General features: G+C 44.4%; 1 protein-coding gene across 1 annotated transcript in view; it reads left to right on the forward strand.

The window, feature by feature from the left end:
• The window catches only part of EPHB1 (EPH receptor B1), a 428,446-nt gene that overhangs the window by 368,549 nt on the left and 33,996 nt on the right, over nucleotides 1-25,901 (forward strand). Inside the window, exons 11-12 of the mRNA XM_065876076.1 lie at nucleotides 5,381-5,628; nucleotides 13,219-13,434. Coding sequence (XP_065732148.1) covers nucleotides 5,381-5,628; nucleotides 13,219-13,434 — 464 coding nt within the window. The remainder of the gene's footprint in view (nucleotides 1-5,380; nucleotides 5,629-13,218; nucleotides 13,435-25,901) is intronic.

The following is a 25,901-nucleotide window of genomic DNA, read 5'->3' on the forward strand; positions in this document are numbered from 1 at the left end:
GTCTTTTCCTGTGTCTCCAACAGTGTGTAGTTTACAAAGCACTTTTTCAGAGACCCCACGCCCTGTTAGCAAGGCCCCACAGTTGATCAGGTCCTTTTTTCCAACAGAGCTGAGAAAGCTGAGGCTGAACAAGGGAAGCACCCTGCCCCAAGTCCAGTGGGCAGAGAAGGAAGGGAGGATGGTGTAGACTCAAGCTTCTTCCCCCAGAGTTTCTTCTTCTGGCCAGAGTTTGCCCCAGCTGCAATGAGGACCACTTAATTACAGGGTGGAGCACAGCCTCTGAGTAAGGACTGTGGATTAAGTGACTTCCTTTGCAGTTGGTGGTTTGAAAACCTCCGGGCTTGGGGAATATGAAGTCATTTCTTTGTCAGACACAGAAAAAGAGCTATTTTTACAGAATCACCATCCTTTAAGCCACTGCTTTCCAGTGATTATAGAACAGATTTCCAAGAGCAGTAACGATACAGAATCCATCTCTCCCAACCCAAGGAGAGCACTTTCTTTTTTTTAAAAGACTTTATTTTCTGGAGCAGTTTTAGGTTCACAGCAAAATTGAGTGGAAGGTACAGAGATTTCCCATATACGCCCTGACCCACACATGCATAGCCTCTTCCATTATCAACATCTCCCGGCAGAGTGGTACATTGGTTACAATTGATAAACCTACACTGATACATCATTATCACCCAAGGTCCATAGTGAAGGTTCACTCTTTTTTTGTTGTTTTTTTTTGCGGTACGCGGGCCTCTCACTGTTGTGGCCTCTCCCGTTGCGGAGCAAAGGCTCCGGACGCGCAGGCTTAGTGGCCATGGCTCACGGGCCCAACCACTCTGCGGCATGTGGGATCTTCCCGGACCGGGGCACGAACCCGTGTCCCCTGCATCGGCAGGCGGACTCTCAACCACTGCGCCACCAGGGAAGCCCAAGGTTCACTCTTGATGTTGTACATTCTATGGATTTAAACAAATGTATAATGACGTGTATCTACCATTTAATTTCATATAGAGTAATTTCACTGCCCTAAAAATCCTCTCAGGAGAGCACGTTTTTATTTTATAATTTCAAAAATCTATATGATGAGACCCCTACAGAGGATATAATTTGGAGCTAAAGTATTAGGAACACTGAACCTGAAGACCAGTCAGCCACAAAGATTAAACAATGACATGACATTTGTCAATTAGGAAACGAATATACGTAGCCCACACTGCTCTATACAGATAGGATTTTGCAAAGCCACACCTTCATTGATTTCTTGCTTCCTTCTCTTCTTTCTCTCCGCTCACAGCTACAAAGCCCACACTTTGTGTCAGGCCCTGTGCAGTGAAAGGCAGCTTGTAGGCAAGCACTGCCTTCAAATGAATTCAAAGGTGTAGGGATGAATTCCAGGTACTCCAAGGCCTTTAGCAGTTCCCCAATCCGTTTGAAATACGCTTGGGTGGTTTAGACCCCTGGCTCTCAACGTTGGCTGTTCCTCAGAACCACCTGGGCAGCTAGGCTTGGCTTCATGGGACCTGTGTGGTCGCACGGAGTCCCATGCTCAGCAGGGCCCACACTTAGTTTAATGCTCTGCTGTCACAGTGTTGAAATTCTTAATAAATTTTGAACAGGGAGTCCTGCGTTTTCATTTTGTACCAGGCCCTGCAAATTACGTAGCTGCTCCTGTGAGCAGCTTTTAACTATGTCCGTGCCCAGGCTGCACCCAGACCAACTAAACAGAATTCCTGGAGATGGGACCCAGGCCTCTGTGCTTTGTAAGCTTCCCAGGGGATTGCAGTGGGCAGCCAACTTTGGGAACGCTGGTATATAACAGAAGTCCTCAACTGGGGAGTTTATGTGTATGTTGTGGGGAATAGCAGATTCACCTGGGGCACTTTTCACACTCCCCAGACTGATGTGTAGAAATTCATAAATATTCTGATTCTTAAATATTCTGATCTCATCTGACTAGCCGGGCAGGAACTTTCCATGAACATGATATTTGTCTATAAGGTAGTCCTGATACCAACCAGGGTTCTTGGCTTTCCCCAATCAATAAAAATTGACCAGAGGCCAGACAAGAAATTCAGGCAAGGCTTTACTGTGACCCCTGCTACAGCAGAGGGGAGTGAGAACAAACAACAGTCTCCCTGCTTGCTAGCTCCCTCAGGAGCGGCGAGCTTACTCCTTACATGGTGTGTGTGCAGGGATCCGTCTGGAGGGGTGGCTTTGGTGTTTTGCCCACCCCTTAAGAGGTGTGGTGTGCAGGGGGCATGCGCAGTGCCCTGCTTTTGCTCCTGACTCCTTGCTCTTGCTCCGGGCTCTGCAAAAGTGGCAGTTGTGTTTCTTGGTCTCTTTGTATCTTTTGTCCATAATTTTGCCCAAACTGCGCATGCATGCAGTTATTTTTGGTCCCATACAGTTTCTTTGTATTTTGTTGTTTGAGGATAGGTGTGTCCAGGTGCAAGCACTGCAGCACTGCAGCAAAGGGTCCCAGATCCCAGCCTGTCTCAGTCACACCGTGTTTGCTGTTCCCTGGTTACTGAGTCACTAACAGTAACTGCGTATGAATGGTTAGGACTTGTACAGTTGGAGCACAGTGGGCCCTGCGTTGTGACTTCACATCCACCCAGTTCTCTTCCCTGTGGCGCTGCTAACCGAACACATCTTCTGAGAGGCGGTATGGCAGGAAAAGGGATAGGCCCAGGGAGTATCCCTGGCTCTGCCTCACAGATGTGGGGTTTGAGGCATGTTTTTGTCGTGCCTCAGTTTCCTTATTAGTAAAATGGGCATGATAATACCCAGCTCATGAAGGTGCTGTGAGGATTAAGACATGCAAAGAGCCCAGCACGGTACCTGACACAGAGCAGGTAGTCAAGACATTTTGGTGTACTATCTCCCCCAAGAAGAAATATTAGCATACTTTCCCCTCACTCTCAACCGTGTCTTTTTACTAAAAGAAAATAGAACTCATTAGTATGACAACAGGGAAGAAATACTGATATTCTTCAACTAGTACGCTTATTAAATATGCAAGCTGTATTCATTCAGCTCATAATTATTGAATAACTACTAGGTGCAGGTGTCAGAGAGATGGAGTCCATATATCTCTATACACAGACACATATATATACATACAAAAATATATAGAGACACACCCATATATACAATATATGCACAAGTGCATACAGACACATACATATATGCACATATATACACAAGTATGTATACATACATACATATACATACTCTACACAAATATATATACATAGAGAAGCACACATATATGACAGGTGGTTGTTATTCAGTACTTTTCTTTAAATTTTACTCATTTGAACTGCAAAGACAATGCTTATTGTAACAATTTAAATGTAAAAGTAACTAAAGTTTACTAATCCATACTTCCCCACTCCTATTCCCACCATTCTAGTGTAACCAATTTTTAAAATAATTTGAAGTTGAAAGTAAATTTGCTATGAATTTTTTCCATAATGTTTTTTTTTTGGCATTCACCACCCCCCTACAGGCATATTCTACAGACCACATTCTATTAATATAACTTTCTCTTCTTTTCTGCTTCACTTAGCAATGTAATGCAGACATTTTTGAAGCCAATGCATCTCACTCATCTATTAGTTTTCAGAAGCTCATAGCATTCTGCAGGATGGCTGTCCCTTTCCAGCCATCCCCCTGGTTATGGTCATATGGTATTTGGCTGTTGAAGGAGATGCTGCCATAAACAGTCTTTTGTAAAAGTGTAAATATTGGTACCTCCACTTCTTTTGGAGCCTCCAGCAGTTTGTAACCCAAGAATGGGCAAAGCCAAACAAATAATAATAAATAAGATACCCCAACTTTTATTGGCGTACCTACCACGTACCAGACACCTCAGTGGTGTGTACAAGTTACGGACATGAATGAGACTTGGTCTGACCTCAAACAGTTGTGATCTCATGTCAAAACCAGTATTACACGTGCTGTCTATCTTAGGTCCATGCTGAAACCTTCCTAATGGTGCTTAAGCCAACCTCTACTCCAGCCTTAGATTCTAACAAGTTCCATAGACTCTGGAGCAGTTCTGCATCCACAGGCCTTTCATGCAGCTTCCTTCCAACCTATGCAGCAGAAAATATAAGAAGTTCCCAACTAAATCACAGATGTTAACTTGCTTTTCTAATTCGGCCAGTAACGTATCTGATTGCTCACAGTTTGCTCCATCATCGCCTTGCAGAAGCTGAAAGTGAGAAAGAAAGTTTTCCCAGCAGAAATCCATGTTTCTCCTATCAGGCCTTTGACACCCGTTTCTGCGACGCACTTACAAGTAGATTCTAAATTGCTTCACGTGAAAGAACTGAAGTTACAAAACCAAGTTAAATCATAAGATAACTCTTGAAAGCACGTTGAATGGGATTCAACAGATTTTTTAAGCAGCTGTGAAATAGTGTCACCAGAATTGTTTTTACTCTTGGTGATTTTACTGCAAAAATGTTCAAATGCTGTGGCACCCATGGAGGTGTGCAGCTCGTGTCTGCTTGAAAAAGCCACTGTTCAGCTGCCAGGAGTGCAGGTAGCTGCCAGCCTCCTGCTGCAGCGCCTTCAAGATCTGCCTCGGCTTTCTCGCAGGGACCCAGCTCTTTCTGGCAGCCCCAGTCAGTGACTGAGCACAGTGGGATGCTAGGGCCTGGGCCTTTCTGGAATGGGCACTCTTTATTCTGAAGCTCCTCATTGGGTTAGATGAGACTGTCAGGTCTGCATCAACCAGGTCTGCACTGCAATCTGGGCCTCTCCTTGCCCACTCCTGCTTCCCCCTTCTTTTCATAAAGTCAGGTCTGCACCATGATCTGGGACTCTGGCAATCCTACTTCTCTCCTCTTTATCCTGCAGTGTCTGCTAACTTACCTTCCTTACTCCTCAGTTTCTGTTTTCCGAGGGACCCAATAGACACAAACACTTTCAGGGCAATGTAGGAACATAAACGCTATACATCTCATTCAGAGGACTAAAGTACCTGAACGTATCCCATAAGCCCTGGACATTCTTGCACTAGGTTCTGCTAAAAATGAATTATGATTCTGCCACAGTGAAACTGACCATTTCATTTCAATTGTTCATCTGGGATACAAATGAAAAAACAAATGAGGAAAAACAAACCCATATAGAGTCTGAAATTTCACTTTAGTTACCCAAGAGATCCGAGGTAAAGAACATATTTGGGTATTCCTTCTGTGTTTGCCGTGAACTGCTTAGTGCTGGGACGTCACAATTACAGTCAGAGGACACTATTTCCTTTCTGCCACCTTAATCACCGTTCCACTTGGAGCACCATTGTTCTTGATAAGCTGCCTCCCCTCATGGTTCCACAGACAGAAGGAAGTGAGTAATAATTGCATTCTTGTTGCAGGAGAGTTTGGAGAGGTGTACAAGGGGCGTTTGAAACTTCCAGGCAAGAGGGAAATCAATGTGGCCATCAAGACACTGAAGGCTGGGTACTCGGAGAAGCAGCGACGGGACTTTCTGAGCGAGGCGAGCATCATGGGCCAGTTCGACCATCCCAACATCATTCGCCTGGAGGGCGTGGTCACCAAGAGTCGACCGGTCATGATCATCACGGAGTTCATGGAGAATGGCGCTTTGGATTCTTTCCTCAGGGTAAGAGCAGCTCAGCTCACCTTTACTCCTCAGGGCAAAAGCATGGATGATGCTGGCGCTGGTGGATGCTGGCGCTGGTGGACGCTGGCAGACCATCGTGGGCTGGGGAGAAGTGTCTGTGTGAGGACAGCCTGTCGCTCAGGAATCCCTGATGAAATGCGGGTGGGCTTTGAAGATGTTAGCGAGGTTAACAGATTTGCTGCTGAAAGGAAAGAACAAAGCAGAGCATGTGGACCCCTCTGTAGGAGGACAGCATCGAGACAGGCCTGGATAAGTGCTTGCTGGATGAGTAAGAGTGAATAGAGGAGGACGGAGAATGGCCATCAGTGTCACTGAAGAGACTGAAGAGACTTCCAGCTGCTACGCTGTCCTGCGTGATTCACGCAGATGCCAGTGGCTCTCTGCCTCTTCCCCAGCATAGCCGCCCTTCCAGACAGCTCCCTTTGTTCACAGTTCAGAGATAAAACAGGTTGCCCTTTTCTGATGCCTGGGCATCCCGGCCTCTGAGGAGGCGCTTCTGGGCAGGTCAGGGGAAGAGTGTGTCGCAGGCATCCACAAGTCTTTCCTGGAGTTGATGGAGAACTGTGGCTCCCAACCACCTGCAGCAGAGGTGCGGATCCCTGAAGGCCTATGGCCAGGAGATCTGTAAAGGACCGTTGTCAGAGCATGCCCACATGCAGCCACAATGGAAGCATTTTCACTACTGTGGGGTATTCCAGAGCTATTCATAGAAGGGGCAAGTGAGCATGGCCGAGGTGCTCATGTCTGGAGGGTAGAAGCTGTCTGACCACAGGCCATGGAGCAAGGCCTGCCTCGGACCAAAGGGACAGCTGGGCAGCCTGGGAGCAAGAGAGTTCAGGGAGTGGCATCAAAGAATGGGGCAGGACCTTCTGAGCAAGGGCTTCAGAGTAATACTAAGTAGCCAGCTATGCATGTCACCAAAGCTACCAAACAGTAGCTATGGCTGAAGATCAAAGGACCATTCGTAGAGTCTCACTGAAACAGTCATGAGGTGCCCTGTGTTGGGATGAGAGAGACATTGCTCTAATGCTGTGGAACAAATCACCCCAAGATTTTAGTGACTTAGCCCAACAACAATTTGGTTTGCTCACAAATCTGCAATTTGGATAGGCCTCAGTGGAGACCTCTCTGTTCCATGTGTTGTCAGCAGGAGAAGCTCAAGGGTTAAGGCCTGGAATCGTCAGAAGCCTCATTCATTCATCTGTCCCATGGTCGATGCTGGGTATCAGCCGGCATCTCTCCACCTGGCTGACTAGGACTTCCTCACAGCAAGCTGGGTCCCAAGAACAAGCAACCCAAGAGTAGAAGACAGAGGCTGTATCAGTTTTGAAACCTAGCCTGAAATGTCACAAAGCATCCTTCAACCACATTGATGGACCCACCCAGATTCAAGGAGAAGAAACATGTCCCACATCTTGATGGGGGACAGCAGCCTTCTTACACATAAGGGATGGGAGGTCCTGTTATATCCATTTTAGAGAATACAACCGGCATAGATGCCTCTGACCCCCACGACATTAGTGCCCAAAGCTTCCAGCAATCATCTGCCTGGATTATACTTTTTGTTTCCGTACATGAAGTACAGAGGTATCACATAAAGAAGAACTGAAACCTTCCTGAGGAAGCCAGGGAAGGCTTCAAGGAAGAGAGAGAATTTCTCTGATATTGGAGAAGGAGGAATTTGCCAGACAGGTCAGGAATGGGCAGTTAGGCTCACAAAACAGTGGAGCTGTGTGTTCATAGGTCAAAGTCAGCGTGGCCTATCTGGTAATCTGTCTTCAGCTGCCTGGTGGCTCCAAAGCTCAGAAGCAGAGCTTAGGGGCTGCAGTGTGGAAAGGGAGCTGAGGACTTGTCTAGAAGCTGAATTTGTACATACTGACCCTACCTTTGCAGGGGGAGCACACACTTTATGCCTCGTCTGGGTCATTAGGCAGTAGTGGCTTTTGTTTGGTGGGGTGGGGGACAGCTGATGTAGGTGATGGGCCCCACGTACTTTGCCTGGTACAGCCTCCTTGAGGGTGTGGGTTATGCTTTGTATTTTGAAACCCCAGCACCTAGCACACTGAGCACCGGGTCGAGGATAGTTGAATGAAGAACTGTTTCTGGAGCAAAAGAGTTTGGGCATGGCAGGAGAGATGGAGCTTGCTGAGTGTACACGGTCTCTCGTCCTTGTAGCCAGACCTCTCGTGTCAGCCAAAGAAACGTGAATAGGAGGTAATGTTAGAAGAAAAAGTATTTTCCGGAACCAGCCTCTGAACCTATCAGGAGTCATTTACTTCCTGCAAGTCACCTGTCTGTGCTTCACAGAGACTCTCAACGTGATCTGGAGACTGTGATGAGACTCTTTCCCTGGGACGCACAGGCGAACAGGAAGATTCATTCTCAGGAGCCTGCGGAAAATCAGAACCCTGCTCTGAGGGGCACCCCTGCTCTGCACACACCTGTTCCATTTTGGGGGCACAGGACATGGGGGCAGGTTGGATGCCAGTTATTTTTCATGACAATATGGCCCAGACAGTGGGAGAAAAGCTAAGGGCGAGAGAGGAGCACAGGGAAATAGAGGGGAAAGGATGGCCAGAAGGGAGCGGCCAGAGCAGGCGGTGCTGGGAGCTGAGGGAAATGAAGCATGTCCGACTCCCCACCCGGCACAGAGACAGGTAATCTATAAATCTAATTTCAGCCTCACTACCAAACCCTGGAGCATAGCAGCATTAATTGATGTATTTGCTGCTTGATAAAATTGAAAAGTGGGCCATCAGTTCCGTCCTGCAGGGTCCATCTTCTGGGAGGTAGTATACTTTTAATATCACCATTCAGAGAATAAAGGAAAAGGGTTAGTCTTCAATTTGTGCACCTGCTTCCTCCCCAACCCCCCACTGGTCCTTTCATACCAGACGTGGTGGCTTTGGAGAGTGACCACAACTCTAGCTCTGGATGGGTGTCTCAGAGGCTCTGGGCATCGAGGGTCCAGGGAACACGTCGGAAAGGGCTTTTCACAGTCTGCTCACTGCTCCCCACTCATTTCAGGACTCAGAATTCTTCACATTCTGGAGGGACTGGAAACACCATTATTCTTTAACCACACATTCAGTAGGTTCATAATTATCCATTTTTTAAAAAATGTCTGTGCCATGGGTTAGGTAGACTGCAAATCCATAATTAAATATTTCCTTCTTGGCACTCAGATTCAGGGGATTCAACCTGGTAGCTCTTCCATAATCTTAGGCACAAGCCCTGAAGCCCTCCTCAATGCCTTATGCCTCAGCCAAGAGGGTCGACCTGCTCCATAACGCCTTCGTGGCTAAAGCTTGGCCTTGTGGTTACTGCTGGTTCATTCACAGATGGTCGTAACTGGAAGACTCTTGGAAGTCACTGAGCAATGTCAAATGGGGACATGTATCATTCATGGGTTGCTCATTCATGGGCTGGAGCTAGAGGACAGCAAGCCAGTTGTCAGAAAGAGAACACCAGGTTGCAAGTTCTGAGACTGAGGCCCAACTTTGGGCTCTGCTATGAGTCACCCTGTGGCCTTGAGCAAATCCGTTAACTCAATTTCCCAATCTATAAACTAAAGGCATTGAGCTGGATGATCTTGAAAGGGCTCTTTCAGGTTAAAAAAAAAAAAAAAAAAATCTATGATTCATTTTCTTCAAACAAATCAAATAAAGGTTTCATTTCCTGAAGTGGGTTTGTCAATGTAAGTTGAAATACCTAAATCCTTCCTGGCTAATAAAAGGGCCAGAAAGTGGCTTCAGTGAATTTGCAGAAAAGCAATTTCAGCAGAAAGCACTTCATGAAAGGAAGAAAGTTTAAATCACTTCACCCAGCCTGTATTTCTACTACAAACTGTGTTTTTACCATGTGTTCAGCACAGAATCACATCTTTCCCAAAGTTCTAAGAAATCTGTTTTTCTTTTTCTGTCTTGTTTATCTTTGTATGCTGATGCTCATATCTCTGAAAGTTCTTTTTTGGGAGTTTATATCAATGAAGTGAACATAAAACAGCTGGACATGTCAGAAAATCTTAATATGTTTATGTCTCTAAGTTTCCAAGATTATGGACACAACAGGTATGACTGTCTTATCATGATACCTGATTCTCCTGCAGATTCTAAAGAAAATGTGTTGTAGAGTCAGCATTTTCCAGTGGAAAAGGCACTGGACAGGAATTATAAAAGATTCAGATAAAGTAGCATATTTGTGGTACATGTTTCTACTTTCTCTTTCTATGGCCATGGCAGACATCATTAGTCAATCATAGATCTTCTTCCTACAAAGCTTATACACAGACTTCTCCACACAACATTTGAGGCAGCCATTACCAACTGATAACAGATGAGACGTAAATGGAGAAGCAATTTGCTGTTTGGACTTAGATTCTTGTTATAAGTCAAAATCACACAGAGTGATTTAAGGCTGATCACTTAAACTTTCTGGACTTCCTTTATCCTCTCTATAAAAACAATGTAATATTGCCTGCCTTGCCTACTCCACAGGACTGGAGTTAAGGATGAAGACATATTCCATGAAGTATGACTTGCCATTCAAAGGCCAAGAAGCGAAGAAATCAGTTTGTAGATTAATTGACCCTAATTTCAGGCCTACATTATTAGTTCCTACTACAGTTAGGATGGGGATGATTATTACAGATGCCAAACTGCTGAGCTCAGAATGCGCTGTGAACTAGGCTCTCTGAGGGCACTGATCCTAGGATGTCTGCCCCACACACCCAGGAAGCCAGAAGGAACCTGCAGTCCTCGTCCAAGGTGTCCTCAGTCTCTCTCACCAGGCATCTGGAGGTCATGGGAGAGAGGATTTGTGAGACATTATGGCCTTGCTGATAATTCCAGCAGTCATTGTTGCTGTCTTAGTATTCATGGGGCACTGAGCTGAGCCCTCCACATGTATTATCTCATTTAACCTTGAATCTCAAATCTCAGGAAGAATGGGCACTCTGTTCTTATTTTACAGATGTGGGAATCACTGCTCTGGAGGTTAAATAACTTGCCCAAGAGCATGCAGCCAGTGAGAGACAGAGCCCGGACCCACCATGGTCTGTCTGGCTCCAAAGCCTGAACTTTTAATCACTTTTTGCCCTTTGTCAACACCAGAATCTATAAGATGACTGATCTAAACATTTAAACAAATCAGAAAATGAAGCAGCTCAGTGAAGTCTTTAATGACTTAAAGTAGAAACATAGACACAAATCTGCAAAAGCTTTCAACACTGCTCTTGGCAAAGCTGCTTCCAACCAGCACCGGTGCCCTCCCCAACATCTGTCTACAAGTGGGCTTCTGTAGGGAGACATTTATTTTTAACCACATTGTTGTCTCCACTTACAGAGCAGAAGAAACAAACTGAATTGAAAAATTCTGACCCTTGGGACTTATGGCTGAAATATATTTTCTAATATGCGGAAGTTGCATGACAACTTTCTGGAGAGGCAGATCCCCAGAGACCTACTTAGAGAAATGATGGTGCTGGGGAAATCTGGGCTAGCTTCTCAAGGAAGTGTGGAGTGAAGTTCATTAGTGAGCAAGATTTGCATCACTCACGGCACATCCAGCTCTGGCAGATGGGCACCATGTGCTGAAAACCAATCAGTTTCCAAAAAGCAGCTCTGCACTTTATTTTGGAGTTGGTTAGAAGCAAATATTGCAGAGGAAGCATTCTGGGCAGATTGGGAGGTGGTTAAGGTTTGAGTGAGAACTTGGAACTTGGAGTATGTCAAACTCAGTGTGTTTGGGGGTCCTCCTTCTGGTGGGGGTTGGAGGCTCAGGAAGGAGTGGAAGGAGTGCCAGTTTGCTCCAGTCCTTCAACTGAGCGAGGGGTATAACCAACCCTCGGGCTTGCAATCTCTCATGAGGAACGAAGTCTTCAACAATTCATGCTACCATTGTTAGACTTTTCAATTGTTGGAATATTTTCCCTAATAAATAGTGTATTTTTATAACAGCTCTTTTATTTTTCTTTACTTATTTTTGCATAGAAAATTACTTTTGCAGGAGCTCATGCATAAATGATGTGCCCATACATATTAGTGAGATAATGCATGTGAGTGCATTGGGCACCATCTCACAGACAGTAGGTGCTCAATAAATGGGAACTCCTCACACTGTTTATGCTTCCTGCATTTCACAGGAGGATCCTGGGGCAGAGGGAGGGACTGCCTTGCCCAAGGTCTGTGTTCAGCAGTAACTGGACTAGCCCAGGGTGCCCTGCCTCCTCCTCCCTCTCCCCCACTCAGAGCATCTCAATGCCTGGGCCATGCTCTGCTTACACAATACAACTCATAACCCTTTAGGGAGCAGTTGGGGCTGGACTAGTTGGGAAAATGTGTTCTTGGCAGCATGGCCCAAGGTCCACTGATGTAACCAGTGTGTGCAGAGTCCAGACTCAGGGGTTTTGGGGAGGTGGAGGAAGGCATACATTCACTCACAGAAGAGCCTGTCCTCTAACCATGGAGGAGGGAGGCCACCCAGGTAAGAAACTGTGATTGGAGAGAAGGCAGCACTTCAGGTTGGCAGGAGGAGGGGCAGCAACAGTTCCCATTCACTGGGAGAGTCCACGAGCCAGACACGGTGTGTGTGCTCCTCCTGACCATCCAGCCCTCTGAGGCAGGTGTGTTATCCACTGTGGACCAAGACACCGTAAACATTTAATTCTGGAGACAAGAAGAGATGTACCAGCCATTCATTCAGCATATGTTTATCGAGCTACATCTGTCTACTCAAACGTTCTCAGCACTGGGAATGCTATGGTGACTGTAAGAGGGAGGGTTCTTGTCTCAAAGAGCTTAGAGTCAAGTAGCAGAGACAGACAGACAGACAGGCACACACACACACACACACACACACACACAAACTAAACCTTGTGATACATGCTAAGAAGGAAAATAAGAGCATACACTGAAGGATAGTAGTAAGAAAGTGCTAATTATGTGTGGGGGAGGGGATTGGCTAGAGAGACATCCTCTCTGAGGGAGTGACATTTAAGTGGAGACCTGAAGCAAGTAGGTATTGATTGTGGGGAAAAGACAGAGGGAACAGCATGTGTAAGGGCCCTGAGGCAGGAAGGGCTTGGCCAGGGAGAGGATTGAAAAGTTGCCAGTCACTGTGGCTTTAGCACAGGAGTGCAGGACAAAGTGACATAAGGTGAGGCAGTAGCTGATCCCATGGGGCCCCGTGGGCCACACTGAGGAGTTTGGCACTTTCCCTTAACACAGTGGGAGGCCATTAGAGCGCTTCAGTGATGTGACCTGATTTCTATCTTACGAGGATGGCTCTAGCTGCCCTTAGAGAATGGATTGGGAGGGGGGAAGGTGTAGGGAGGCTGTTACAGGTGATGGATGATGATGAGTTGGTTAAAATGGTGTCAGTGAAGGTGGAGAGGACTGGATGGCTTTGAGATGTAACTTGAAGATGAAATCCACAAGACGGCAAGGAGAAGGCTGAGTGTTCAAGGAGAGGGAGGAGAATGGGAGTTGGAAGGGAGAAGGCAGTGGGGCCCTGGCACCTCAGCTTCTGCTTGACCATCTTGATCTGGTTGCCCTTGGTGTCTTATTACAGCAAAATGATGGACAGTTCACGGTGATCCAGCTGGTGGGGATGCTGAGGGGCATTGCCGCGGGCATGAAGTACCTGGCCGAGATGAACTACGTGCACCGGGATCTGGCTGCGAGGAACATTCTGGTCAACAGTAACCTGGTGTGCAAGGTGTCTGACTTTGGCCTTTCCCGCTACCTCCAGGATGACACCTCAGACCCCACCTACACCAGCTCCTTGGTGAGTCCTTCTGTGTCTTCTCGGGTCAAAGTACGACAGGGGTGAAATGTGGCTGCTTATGGCAGGGACCCATGACGGACCATACTGGGAGGGACTGGGACCAGAACTCATCTATCCACTGAGGGGAGCCAGGTGATGGACAGACCATTCATCCAGGAGAAATTACAGTAGCTGTTTGTCCAGGCAAGCGTTGGGGCATAGGCTGTGAGAAAGGGTCGGTGTCTCCTCTGAAGGCATGCTGTTCCTGGCCCATGAAGAGGACATTTTGGAAAGGATGATTTGGGGGAATCCAAACATTTGGACAGTGGCATTGGAGACAGCTGTCAGCAGGGAGTGGGCTGCAGTTGGGTTGAGCACCGTGATACCAGGCAGACTCCTGGCCCTCTTCTCTTTCCCTATCACTTCCAGAAAGCCTTAAGTACCATCTACATGATGAGTACTCTCAAATTTATATTTCTTGCTCAGCCTCCCTCTCTACAGACCAAGCAGCTTAATCATCTGTGTCCAGCTGCCTAGTTCACACAATTCCCTTTAGAACTTTCACAGGTCCAAAATAGAGCTCTTGATTTACTCTCCAATTTCCCCTCCCCCATCTCTTCAACTCAGTGGTTACACCATTCAACTAATGACTGAAACTTAGGAATCAGTCTTGAGTTCTCTCTGTGCCTCCCCATCCATGTCCAATCCCTCAGCTACTCCTATAGGTTTCTATAAAGTCTGTCCCTTTCTTCCCACCTCTGCTGTGCACCCACCCTGTTTCTAAGCACCATTCTCTTTCACCTGAACTGTTACAGTGGCTTCCTAGTTAGTCTCCCTGGTTTCCTTTTGTCTTCTTACATCTATTCCCAAAAACATCCAAAGTGATTGATCTTCCTACTTAACTACCTACCTATATTCCTTAAGCTTGCAGAAGCAATACATAATTATCATAAAAATCAAAATAAGACAGAGAAGAGGAAAGACTAACTCAGAACCTACAATTTCCTTGAAGCAAGGGTTGGTAAATTTTTCCTAAAGGGCCATATAGTAAATATTTTAGACTTTGCTGGCCAAGAGGCCAAATGCGTATATTATGCACATGATTATATAACCATTTAACATATAACGCTTTAAAAATGTATGAACACCACCCTTAGCCCATGGTCTGTAAGAAACCAGGTGACCTGCCAGATTTGGTACTTAGGCCATAGTTTACCAAGCCCTGTCCTGAAGCATCAGTTCCAACAATTAGGTGTGCCTGCTTTCACACTTTTCTCTTTGTTCAAAAATTTGAAATTTTTTATTTTATAAAAATGGGATCATACTATGCCTATTTCTCTGTGTCTCGTGTGTCTCTTGGGGATTCTTACTACAGGTTGCTGCTTTGAAAGTCTGTAAACATTCACACTCCACTAGGGATATAGAGTGCCCATCTTCCAACATCCTCACCAGCATTGAAAGTAATCAATATTTTAAAATTTGCTAACCCGAAGGTGAAAAATCATACCTCATTTTGTTTTAATTTGCATTTTCAACTGACTGCTGGAGATATTACTGTCTTTTTGCACAGTTACTGGGATTCATGTTTCTTCTTTTGTTAATTATCTGTACATGTATTTACCTATTTTTCTATTGGGTTATTTTCTTGTTTCTTAGAAATTTATAGGAATTCTTTTTATGTAAGAGATGTTAACCCTTTTTCTGCCATATATGATACAATTAGTTCCTTCACCTTTTTCTGTACAAAAAAATACAATTCTTTTTTTTTATTCAAAAGAATACAATTGTCCTTTTGATATTGTTTATGATATCCTTTGGCTTACAAAAGTGGTTCATATTCATTTAGTCAAAAATATCTATCTTTTCCTCTACTTATTGGATTTTCTGGTTTATTCTAAAAGTTCTCAGGGTTATAAAATGCCTTTTGAAGCAGGTTGTCCTATATCTAAATAGTTAGTACACCTGAAATGTATTTATTTTTCCCAAGATTTTAGTTTGAAAAATTTCAAGTGTACAGAGAACTTGATAGAATTTTGCAAAAGACAGCCATATTCTCACCACATAGATTCTAGAATTATTATCTTGCTATGTTTGCTTTATCATATAACTATTTAATCCATCCCTCTTTCTACTCCATCCTATTTTGTTGATGCATTTCCAGATAAGTTGCAGATATTAGTACACATCACCCCTAAACGCTTCAGCATACACATCTTTAATAAGAGTTAAATATTTGTTTATAGTTCTTTCCTTAATTAGGGTAAAATTTGCATATAAAGAAGTGCACAAATCGTAAGTGTACACTCACAGAGTTTTAACAAATGCATGCAACTGTGTGACCCAAAATCCTATCAAGATAAAAAACATTGTCATCATACCAGGAAGTTCCCTCATGTCCCTCCCCTGCCCCACACCCTGAGGCACCCACTGTTCTGATTTTTTTTCTACCATAGGTTTGTTTTGCCTGTTCTTGAACTTCACATAAGTGGAATCAGTATGTTCTTTGTGTCTGTCTGCTTTCTCTTAACATTCTGTGTGTACGATTCATTCCTATTGTTGTGTGCAGAAGTAGTTTGTTCTTATTTACTGTGGCATTCCACTGTTTATTTATCCATTCTCTTGTTGATAGACACCAGGGCTATTCTCAAATATGTTTCTGAATATGTGTTAGGACATATATTCTAACCCTGTTTTCATACAGGTGAATAGATAATTATACCAACACCATTTATTGAAGATATTTTCCATATTTTATTGAATCACATGTCATCCTTGTCATATGTTAAGTTCCTTACATAAACTATGTTTTGATTCTGAAATTTGCTCCATTAATCAACTTAAATTCTTATTCTCAACCATATTGTTCTAATTATAGTAACTTTATCAGAAGTTTTACTATATGATCACAAGAATTTTATCAAGTTTTACTGTTTGGATAAAGTAAGTTATTCTTCATTCTTCTTTTAAAAAAAACTTCTTGGCTCTTTTCAAATATCCTTTTTTTTTTTTCAATTTAAGATCACTCTGTCTGGTTCCAAAGCATGCAGTGATACATATACACTCACATATGGATTTTGAATGCAATTCTACTCTACATTTGGAAGGACTAACATTTTAATGACCATGAGTCACCTAAATTATAATGTGAGTCAAACATACAATCTCTATATGTCTTACATTGAAAGTTTCTTACGTGAAATATTCTCCACATTACTTTCCTGCACACATTATTTAGATCATTTGCTGTGATTTTGTGTTTCTTCTAAATGATGAAGCTTATAAACTAAACCTAACAGCTTTCAGGATCCTTCACATTTTATCATATTATTCTTCCATGTTTTGCCTTTTATTCAAAATAGAGAAAATTATCATGTTTGCTGATTAAACTATTGATATTTCTAAAATTTCTAAATATGCAATTTATTCACATGAAAAATATTTATTGATCATCTGCTATGTGCCAATCCTGGGCTACAAGCTAGAGGCACAATTAAGATTGAAAAGAGACAGCATTACTATTCTCACATTACTCACATTCGAATGAGGAAAAGGAAGATTAATCAGACACATACACAAATAAGTGCATAATTGCCAGTTGAGATAAGAGCCACTGTGTTCTGTGAGAGCATGAAGAAAATAATAAATAAGAAAAATAGCCTGACTAGATCTAGGGGAATTAAGGAGGGCTTCCAGAGGAGGAGATGGTGCTCCAGCAGAGATTTGAAGAATAAGTCACCCAAATGAATGGGGCAGGTTAGAGCACTGAGAAACATAAGCAGCACATACAAAGGCTCTGTGTCAAGAGGGAAGGTGGAATTTCAGAGGAGCTGAGAGAGGACTCCTGTGCTTGGCATTTGGAGAAAGAAGGGAAAGTGACCAAGGAGGTCAGCAGTAGTTACATCGGGCAGGGCCTCCTAGACGCTTGTGATGGAATTTACCTCCTTAGAGCAATGAGAATTCATTCAAGGGCTCTGTGTGGGGTGGGGGTGGGTGGTGGGAGGGGTGTACACAGATGCACACACATGACCCAAAGGTGATGAATTTGCATTTTAGAAAAATAACCTGGTTTTTCTCTTGCTTTTCCTTTCCAATATTTTCCCTCCCTTCTTTATACACAAAACAAACAAAACCTCTTTCTTGGCTTTCTTCCTTCTTTCTTTCATCCAAAAGTCATTTGGCAAGCCCAGTCAAGGTAGATGTCCTGATCTAGAGAGGCAAGCCCTAGCAGGGATCAGGACCCACGGGTGAGGGGGCTGGAAGGCCAGCACTATTGGAAGATTAGCTATAGACAGGGATATTGAGAAATATATTGGAGACAATGGGACCTTTTGGTAAAGGAGGTACAAATATGGAAAGCATGAAAGCTAGAATGAATTATGTGATGTTGAATTGGAATTGGAGGTATCTGTGAGAACTTGTGGTTTGCAATATATAAGGAGATAGAGAAATAAATAAGAGCTGAGAGTGCCTGTACACAATGGTACCTGTGTAGCAAAAAGTACACCTGGCACTCATATCTTGGATTCTGTATTCTCTTCTATACTAAAAGCACCCAGGACTCATTAGAGAAATGGCCCCTTCCAAGGGCCTGGGTAGGAGAAATATTAGATGAGCCCAGTACATCTTTATGTGCCAGAAAGTAAGAAAGTACTCAAAGAATGATGGGAATATGTCAAAAGTACACAATACCCAGCTGAAAGGGCTTCAGTGTCCAAATATAGTATAAAATGAACCTCAAAATACATACTGATGGTAACAGATTATAACCTATTGAATAAGATATTAACTATGGAGTCCACACTGATATGAATATGAATGAGTAAATAAGAGAAGATAAAGCTTTTCCCAATAGTGGAAAGAATAGTGTTATTAGAAAAATCACTATTTGGTGACCATAAGATTAATAGTTAAGAAACATGTTGATACATGGGGTGAAACGAGAGAGAATGGGGACTTTACATAGCCTCAAAGTATTTCCCCCCAAATATTAATAACATAAAGGGAGAAAGTAAGTTTACAGAGAAGTCTGGTAATACCATCTGAATCAAAGATTAGAGTTCACACCATCAATAACAGACATTGTGTGTCACTGAGAGTATGCAGTGAAAGAACATAGCATTTCGGATACTCTGTTCAAAGTGTATAACTTGGATCTTATCATGAGGAAAAATCAGACTAATTAAAATTGAGATACATTCTATTAAATGCCTAACCTATGATCTTAAAATTTCAAGGTCATGAAAGTTAAGCAGACTGCCAACTGTTCCAGATTGAAGGGCATTAGAGAGGCATGATAAGCGGGTAATATTTACATATGATACCTAAGAGGGCATTTCTGTGAGTTGTTAAGAATTTGAATGGAGTATCTGGATGAGGAGTGTATAGGTATTCTTTGTAGTATTCTTGAAACTTTTCTAGACATTGAAACTGTCTCAGAATAAAATATTTTTTAAAAAACATTTACCCTGGCTGAAGTGTAGAGGACAGATCGGGGAGGCAACAGTAGAAGCAAGATGTGTCAGGAGGCCATGGTCAGTGGAGTGAATGAAGCCCAGGGGGATCAGGGGAGAAACGTGGAAAAGACTTGCGAGTGGGTGATGCTTAGGGGTGAGGGTAACAGAGGTCCAAGGATGACACCTGGTATCTGGACTGTGTCTCTGGATGGATGATGGTGCCATTCCCTGAGAATGGGGATTCTGGAAAGGAACTGGTTGGAGGAATAGAAGGATTGAGGGTAAATTGTGGGTTTAGGTTAAAGCAGAGTCTCTCAAATTTTGGTGAGTATCAGGTTTACCTGGAGAGCTAATAAGGAAAACAGAGGAACAGACTCATGAAATTGAATAGAGTCTGGGCCTTGGCATTTTCACCAAGATTTCCCAGATGATTCTGTTACAAAATTTGTAAGACACTTGTTTAGAATATTTTGACTTTTATGTACTGGTAGGATATCTAAGTAGAGCTGCTGAATAGGCAGCTGGAAATCTGGGTTTGGAGCATGGAGGAGAAGTCCAAATGACGATGTGTATTTAGGAGTCATCAGCATAAAGACAAGAATCAAAACAGGGAGTGTAAATGCACTTGACTTGGAAGAGATAGAGTGGGCAAAGGACCTCATTCTGAGCATGAATAAGCCCAACATTGACCAATACAGATGTCTATAAAGCAGGAAGCATGGATGTCCAACTGTCCCTTTCCTCCAGAGAGGCAATTACTAAGAATTTGCTGTAAATCCTATACCCTCACTTTGCAGAGGAGGGATCGAGGCCCAGAGTGGTCAAATGAGTTACTCAGTCACATAAGTTGTCAGTGCAGCTTTGGCCCTTCAGTTCAGGTTTCCGGACTCTGAGTCCAGTGCTCGGGACACCATGGCTTCCTCACTGGCCCCACAGTGTGCCAGACTCCCTGCTCAACTTGGGTCATTTGTGCTATCCCAGAAAGCCTATTTCTCTTTCTTTCTTTCCCCTTTTCTTCCCCAAAATCCAACAAAGGATTGTCATCTTTGCCGAATGGCTCTGCTGGCCTTTGGGCAATACACACAAAGGTCAGGCCATATTGCATTGCCCCCATCCCACCTTCAGGCAGAGGTGGGCAGGCTGTTAACTTTCATTTATCTATTGATTTCTTTTCAGCTCTACTTCTTTACATTTTTTTAATGGTTACTCTAGGATTTATATATATAAACACAAATATAAATAGTGACTTTTTCTCTGTTTGCTTTCAAGATTTTCTCATTATCTTTGGTTTTTAGCTTGACTATGATGTGCCTGGTCATGCTTTTTTCCCCTAATTTATCTTGTTTGAGCTCCTCTCAGCTTCTTAAATCTGTAAATTTATGTCTTTTACTATTATTGGGGAATTTTTCAGCCACAATTCTTCAAATATTACTTCCTGTCCCCTTTTCCCTCCTTCTAGGACTACAATTACTTATGTGTAAAACTTGTGAAATTGTCCCACAGGTTCCTGAGGCTCTGTTCATTACTTTCTCCATTTTTTCTTCTCCCTTTCTCAGATCTATCTTTAAATTCATTGATTCTTTCATTTGCTATCTCCATTCTTCTAAGAAAAGTCCCTCAAGGGACTTTTTTTTTTGATATTGTATTTTTTAGCTCTATACTTTCTTATGAATCTTTCTTTTATACTTTCCAATTCTCAGCGGAGATGTCTTATTTTTTTTTAATTCATCATAAGCATATTTTTCTTTACCCCATTGATCATAGACATAATAGCTGCTCTTGTAAGTCTGGGTCATCCTGGGACTGGCATCTTTTTTTCCAATGAAAATGGATCACATTTCTATGGCTCTTTGTATGTCTAGTAGTTTTGGATTACATGTGTTGTGAGTGTTGTATATGTGATGTAGAGACTCTGAATTCTATTACACTGATCCAAAGAGTGTTGCTCTTTTTGATTTAGCAGGAAATTAACATGTTATACTCAACCTGCAGACTCTGTCATGTCTGCAGTGGGCAACAGCTCAGATTTCAGTTCCTGTGGTTTTCAATCTGTCTTATACTTGCATGGTTTAGGAGTCAGCCAGAGAACTGGCAAAAGTTTATACCCAGAATTTGGAATCCCATTTCCCTGGTTCTCTTGTGTCCAGGGATTCTTTCCCAACTCTCTAGCATCCCTGATTATCCAGGACTCCTTCACTTGGTTTCTCCAGCCAGAAAGATGGTAGGATTTTCCACTAGAGTTTTAACCATTGGGTGGACAGCTGCCCCCAGGGCAAAACTGCAAAAAGTAAAACTCACCTCATGCTGCTCAGTTTCTGGAACCTTCAGGTAGTTTTTCCTTTCTTTTCTTTCTTCTTTCCTTTTCTCTTCTCTTGTACTTTGTTGTTATTTGCTGGAGAGTCTGTTTGTTAGAAGCATACTCCTCCGCACCAAAAGTGGAAACTTCAGCTTATTACCATAATCAGCAGGTCCGTAAGACAGCCCTTAAGCCTGCTCTACTCCATCTTAAGTTTCTTATTCATGCAGTTCTTTCAAGATCTTTTAAACATCATTATCTTCTAATACATCTTGTTTTACTTTATAGGTGGAGACCTCAGTCGTAGCTATTAAAGTTTTCTAGTTTTTCCTACTAGGCCCTCAGTCTTCATCTCTTATTCTGTCTTAATTCTCTAACATGCTTCCGCCTGATCTTCCTTCTCTATTTTAAATTGCTATTTCTAGCCCCAAGAGCATTTCCTCCCCATCAGGCTCCTGGAATAATGAACAGATAGAATTTGCTCCTTTGTGCTTTTCTATGACTGGAATAAACCCATTAAAATAAGGAGGAGTTCTGAACTGCTCCTAACATTCCAGAGAGACAGATCAGTGAGCTGGGCTGGGCTCTAATACCTGTACAATTTATATAACTTTCTTTTTGGCAGGTGTATTTCTGAATACTGTTATGGGTGTTCAAAATAACATTTCTACGTGTCTTAGTCTGCTCAGGCTGCTCTAACAAAATATCATAGGCTAGGTGGCTTAAATAACAGACATTTCTTTCTCACAGTTCTGGAAAAACTGGAGGCTGGGAAGTCCAAGATCAATGTGCTGGCAAATTTAGTTCCTGGTTGGAGCCCTCTTACTGGCTTGCAGATTGTCGCCTTCTTGTTGGGTGCTCACATGGCAGAGGGAGATAGAGACAGAGAGAGAGGCAGAGATAGAAACAGAGAGAGCAATAGCTCTGTTCTCTTTTCCTCTTCCTGTAAAGACACTAATCCCATCATGGGGGCCCCACCCTCATGACCTCCTCTAAACCCACTTACCTCCCCAAAGGCCCAACCTGCAAACTGGGGGTTAGGGCTTCAACATATGAATTTTGAAAGGACACACTTATTCAATCCATAACACCGTGCTTGTGTTAAAGACCAGTGCTCAGTGTTTGACTTCACAGGTAACATTCTGGTTATTACTGGTCCTGTCTCCTGTTACCGAGGGAAAAAAAGGCACACATATCAGGGAAAGTGCCACATCTTTGTTTAACTCTGCATTTGGGGCTCACATACACATTCACAAAACTGACCTTAGCCCTTTCTCAGCTCACACTGGTGGAGAGAGCCCCAACAGGGGCCCACAAACCCTCTCTGCATGGCAGCTTTCTGCTGGTTAAGTCAAAAGCTCTGCTCCAGGATGCCTTGCTTTCTTTTCTGATCAGTAGGAAGAGGCCCCATCCGGTCCCTTTGTGAGCAAAATCTTTGCTTCTTCGTATTCAGCCAGGTTCCTTCTGCTAAAGTAGTGTTAACTTTCCCATCCTTCAAAGCCCCAGGCTGTCTCTCTGAGAAGTCTCTGGCCTTGCCCATGCCTTCCCTCAACGCTGCTCCCAGCAGACCTCCGTATTTTATCCTGAAGTGCACTCTGTCTTCAAGGCGCCTCTGATCTCCCCCAGCCCCTTCCCCTTTGCTCCTCCTGACTCTCAGCCCTCCTGTCTCAGTCCCCAGCTCCTCCCACACCCGGTGTTTTTGCGCTTCTGAGGCTCCCTTCCTTCCAAGCCTGCCAGTGCCTCCCTCCTCTTTGCTTTCTCTGTTCTAATGTCTGCTGATGTTCCCTGCCCACTCTGTCCCCCTCTGGGGAACCTCAAATAGAGCTGCTTCTTGGGCATCTGCCCCTCCTGGCGGGAAGCAGAAGCCATTTTCTCAGGCGATTCGCCAGCCGCTCCTTGTCCTGCCTTGATCTCTGTGCCTGCCCAGCTCTCCCTCACATACTGCCCTCACTTCCCTCAATGACTGCCTGGACCGGCTCCGGGACAGCTCAGCTGGTCCTTCCTCTAGAAGCTGCCCCATCTGCATTAGACTCATTTCTTGAGCTGCCCCAGGGGCACTGGACATGGAGGGTCCATGCTCCCCATGGGACAAGGGTCAGACTGTCCCTCAGGGACATCTCTGCGAGCACGTGTCCCACTGGCTCGTCCTGAACCTGCCGGGGAAACCAGGCCTGCCCCGCACATGCTCTACAGAGGTTCTTGTTCCCCTGTGATGAATTCCAGTCATCCTGTCACCATGGAGGCAGGACCCTGTCTCATCCTCCCCCATTATTCCCATGAATTATTGTCTCAGCTGCAGCCTCCAATCTCACCATGTTTCTGGGAGGGAGCATCCATTCTAACCACGATCGATTCCCTGCTGAAGTCTCCAGGGCCTTTCCTTTCACAAAAAAATTGACCTTTATTCCATGATATTATGCTGCCCATGTCTTCAACAATGTGGGCTGGGAAGGTGGCAAAAGATCCCTTCTAGAACTCTCTCCCACTCTGGGGTAACAAAATAGTTCTATGGTAGGAAGATGCAGGATTTAGTTTCAAACTATGCTCTATAAATTTGGCCTTTGGTCTCCTCACCAATAAGATGGGATTTGGAAGAATAGTTAGATTCATATGACCCCCTGTGATAAACTGGAAACAACCCCTAATGTAGGTCCTGCCCTGGTCGCAGCATCTGTGATTATTTTGGGTGCTGCCACCAGTGCATCCCGGGCTCTCAGAATCCATACCCCACGGCGACAGACATGTATACATTTTCAAGACGGACAGACAGGTATACATTTTCAAGGCTAACTGATAAAAAAGATTGTGACTTTCCCTCTTCCTACTCACTCCAAAACAGAAAACAATAAAGCAGAGAGCTTCCAGAAGCCCAGGATATTTTGTGAATATTTTGATATTCACAAAGGAGAACAGGACCCTCGTGACAGGATCCCCATGGAAGAATTTTGAAGAAGACTTCTCAGGAGAGAAGAGGCGAAAAGGCAGTTAGGATTATTGTGTCTAGGGAATTCCCTGGTGGTCCAGTGGTTAAGATTCAGCGCTTTCACTGCAGTGGGTTGGGTTCGATCCCTGGACCAGGGAACTAAGATCCCACAAGCTGCAAGGCGCGGACAAAAAAAAAAAAAAAAAAAAAAAAAAAGATTATTGTGTCCACTGAAACCCGTGGTTCTCACACTTCTCTGTGCCCCAGGATCCCCTGGAGCACTAGGAAAGTGGAGGTTTCTGGGCCCTGCCCTCAGAGTTTCTGATCAGTAGGTCTAAGGTGGGGCCCAGGAATATGCATTTCATACAAGAACCCAGATAATGCTGATACCACTAGTGCTGGACTGCACTTTTAGCATGACTGCATTGAAACTATTTTAGGGAGCATAAATTCACTCACAAACCTGCATTGCAAGAAAGGTCAGTTATTTTTCAAAAATCAAAGTAAATCTGACACTGAGTCCCCATCCTGTCAGACTAGAAAGGAAAATGTATTTTCAGTCATCCTGGAGCGTTTCCTCTCTCCCTAAGCCCGAGGGATTATACAGGTCCTGGGGCCACACTGGGGCACCATGTCTTTGCAAGGACTAGAGCCCCTCCACCTCTGGCCCTCTGATGAGGCGGGGAGGGCACAGCACCCATAGGTGTCCCCACCACAGAGCCCCAAACCAGCATCTGTCTCCAGGTCTTGGAACCTCCATCTGACCCTGCCACTTAGCTCCCCCAATAACCCATTTCTCAGAATCTGAATCCCCGTCCTGCCCCATTCATCAGCTCTTTTGGAAAAAGAAAAAAAAAAAAAGCAAAGTTGATTAAATCAGCCCTGAAGATCCCGGGGTTGTTTTTTGAGGAGCTGGGGACATATTGATGATCATCCTCAGTCTTGAGATTCTTCAGTGCCATAGCACCAAACACACATGAATTAACACCTCAGTCATTTTCATTGACATGGTTACCAGTGAAGTGGCTGCCCAGTAAACTGGAGTTCAACTCAGAGAGGGTATCTGGCATTGTGTTTGTCTACCCTCCATCTTCTATACGTAAATAAGGGCTTAAGGAAGAAAGGTTGTCCAGGGTGCAGGAGGGGCTCACCCATGTTTGGGATGGAGAATCTTTTTTCTCCAGGAACTTTTACTTGGGTGACCCAAAGAGGGGATCCACCGAGAAAAGACCAAGAGAGTCAAAGCCTCAGCCTTAGGGGCCCTCCCCCTTCCCCGTGCCAGGTCCTGAGCCCGACCTGCACAGGAGAAGTGGGTGCCCCAGTCTGAGAACCCCTTTGCTTTGACACGTCTCGGAGGAGTGGCCGACCTGCATCCCTGTTCCCCGAACCAGCTGGGGACCGAGGGCAGAGCAGGGAGCGTAACCATCTCCCTGTCCAGGCTGCCCAGACTTTCTGTTCCACCAGGAGCCAGCAATGCTCTCCCTAGCCCTTGTGGGTGACAGATGGTTAGGGGGACTCTGTGATGAAGGTAGGAAGCCTCTGTGAACTTTCTTTAAAGCCTGTGGTGAGTGGCTCCCACCAGCATCACACACGTGGCATGCACGGGCGTACACACAGGTACAGTGCAGTACACACACGTGGATATCCAAGCACAGAGATGGACAGAGAAACACACAGGCACCCAGGGCTACCTTGAGACAGGCACGTGCCCTCCCAGTTGCTGTGGGGCAAGGGCTAGGCTTTTCCTTTGCTTACCACTGAGAAGTGAGTTCGACTGCTAGAGCACTGGTTTTTTGTTTTGTTTTGTTTTGTTTTT

The sequence above is a fragment of the Phocoena phocoena genome, chromosome 4, assembly GCF_963924675.1.
Source record: "Phocoena phocoena chromosome 4, mPhoPho1.1, whole genome shotgun sequence".
Classification (NCBI taxonomy): Eukaryota; Metazoa; Chordata; class Mammalia; order Artiodactyla; family Phocoenidae; genus Phocoena; species Phocoena phocoena.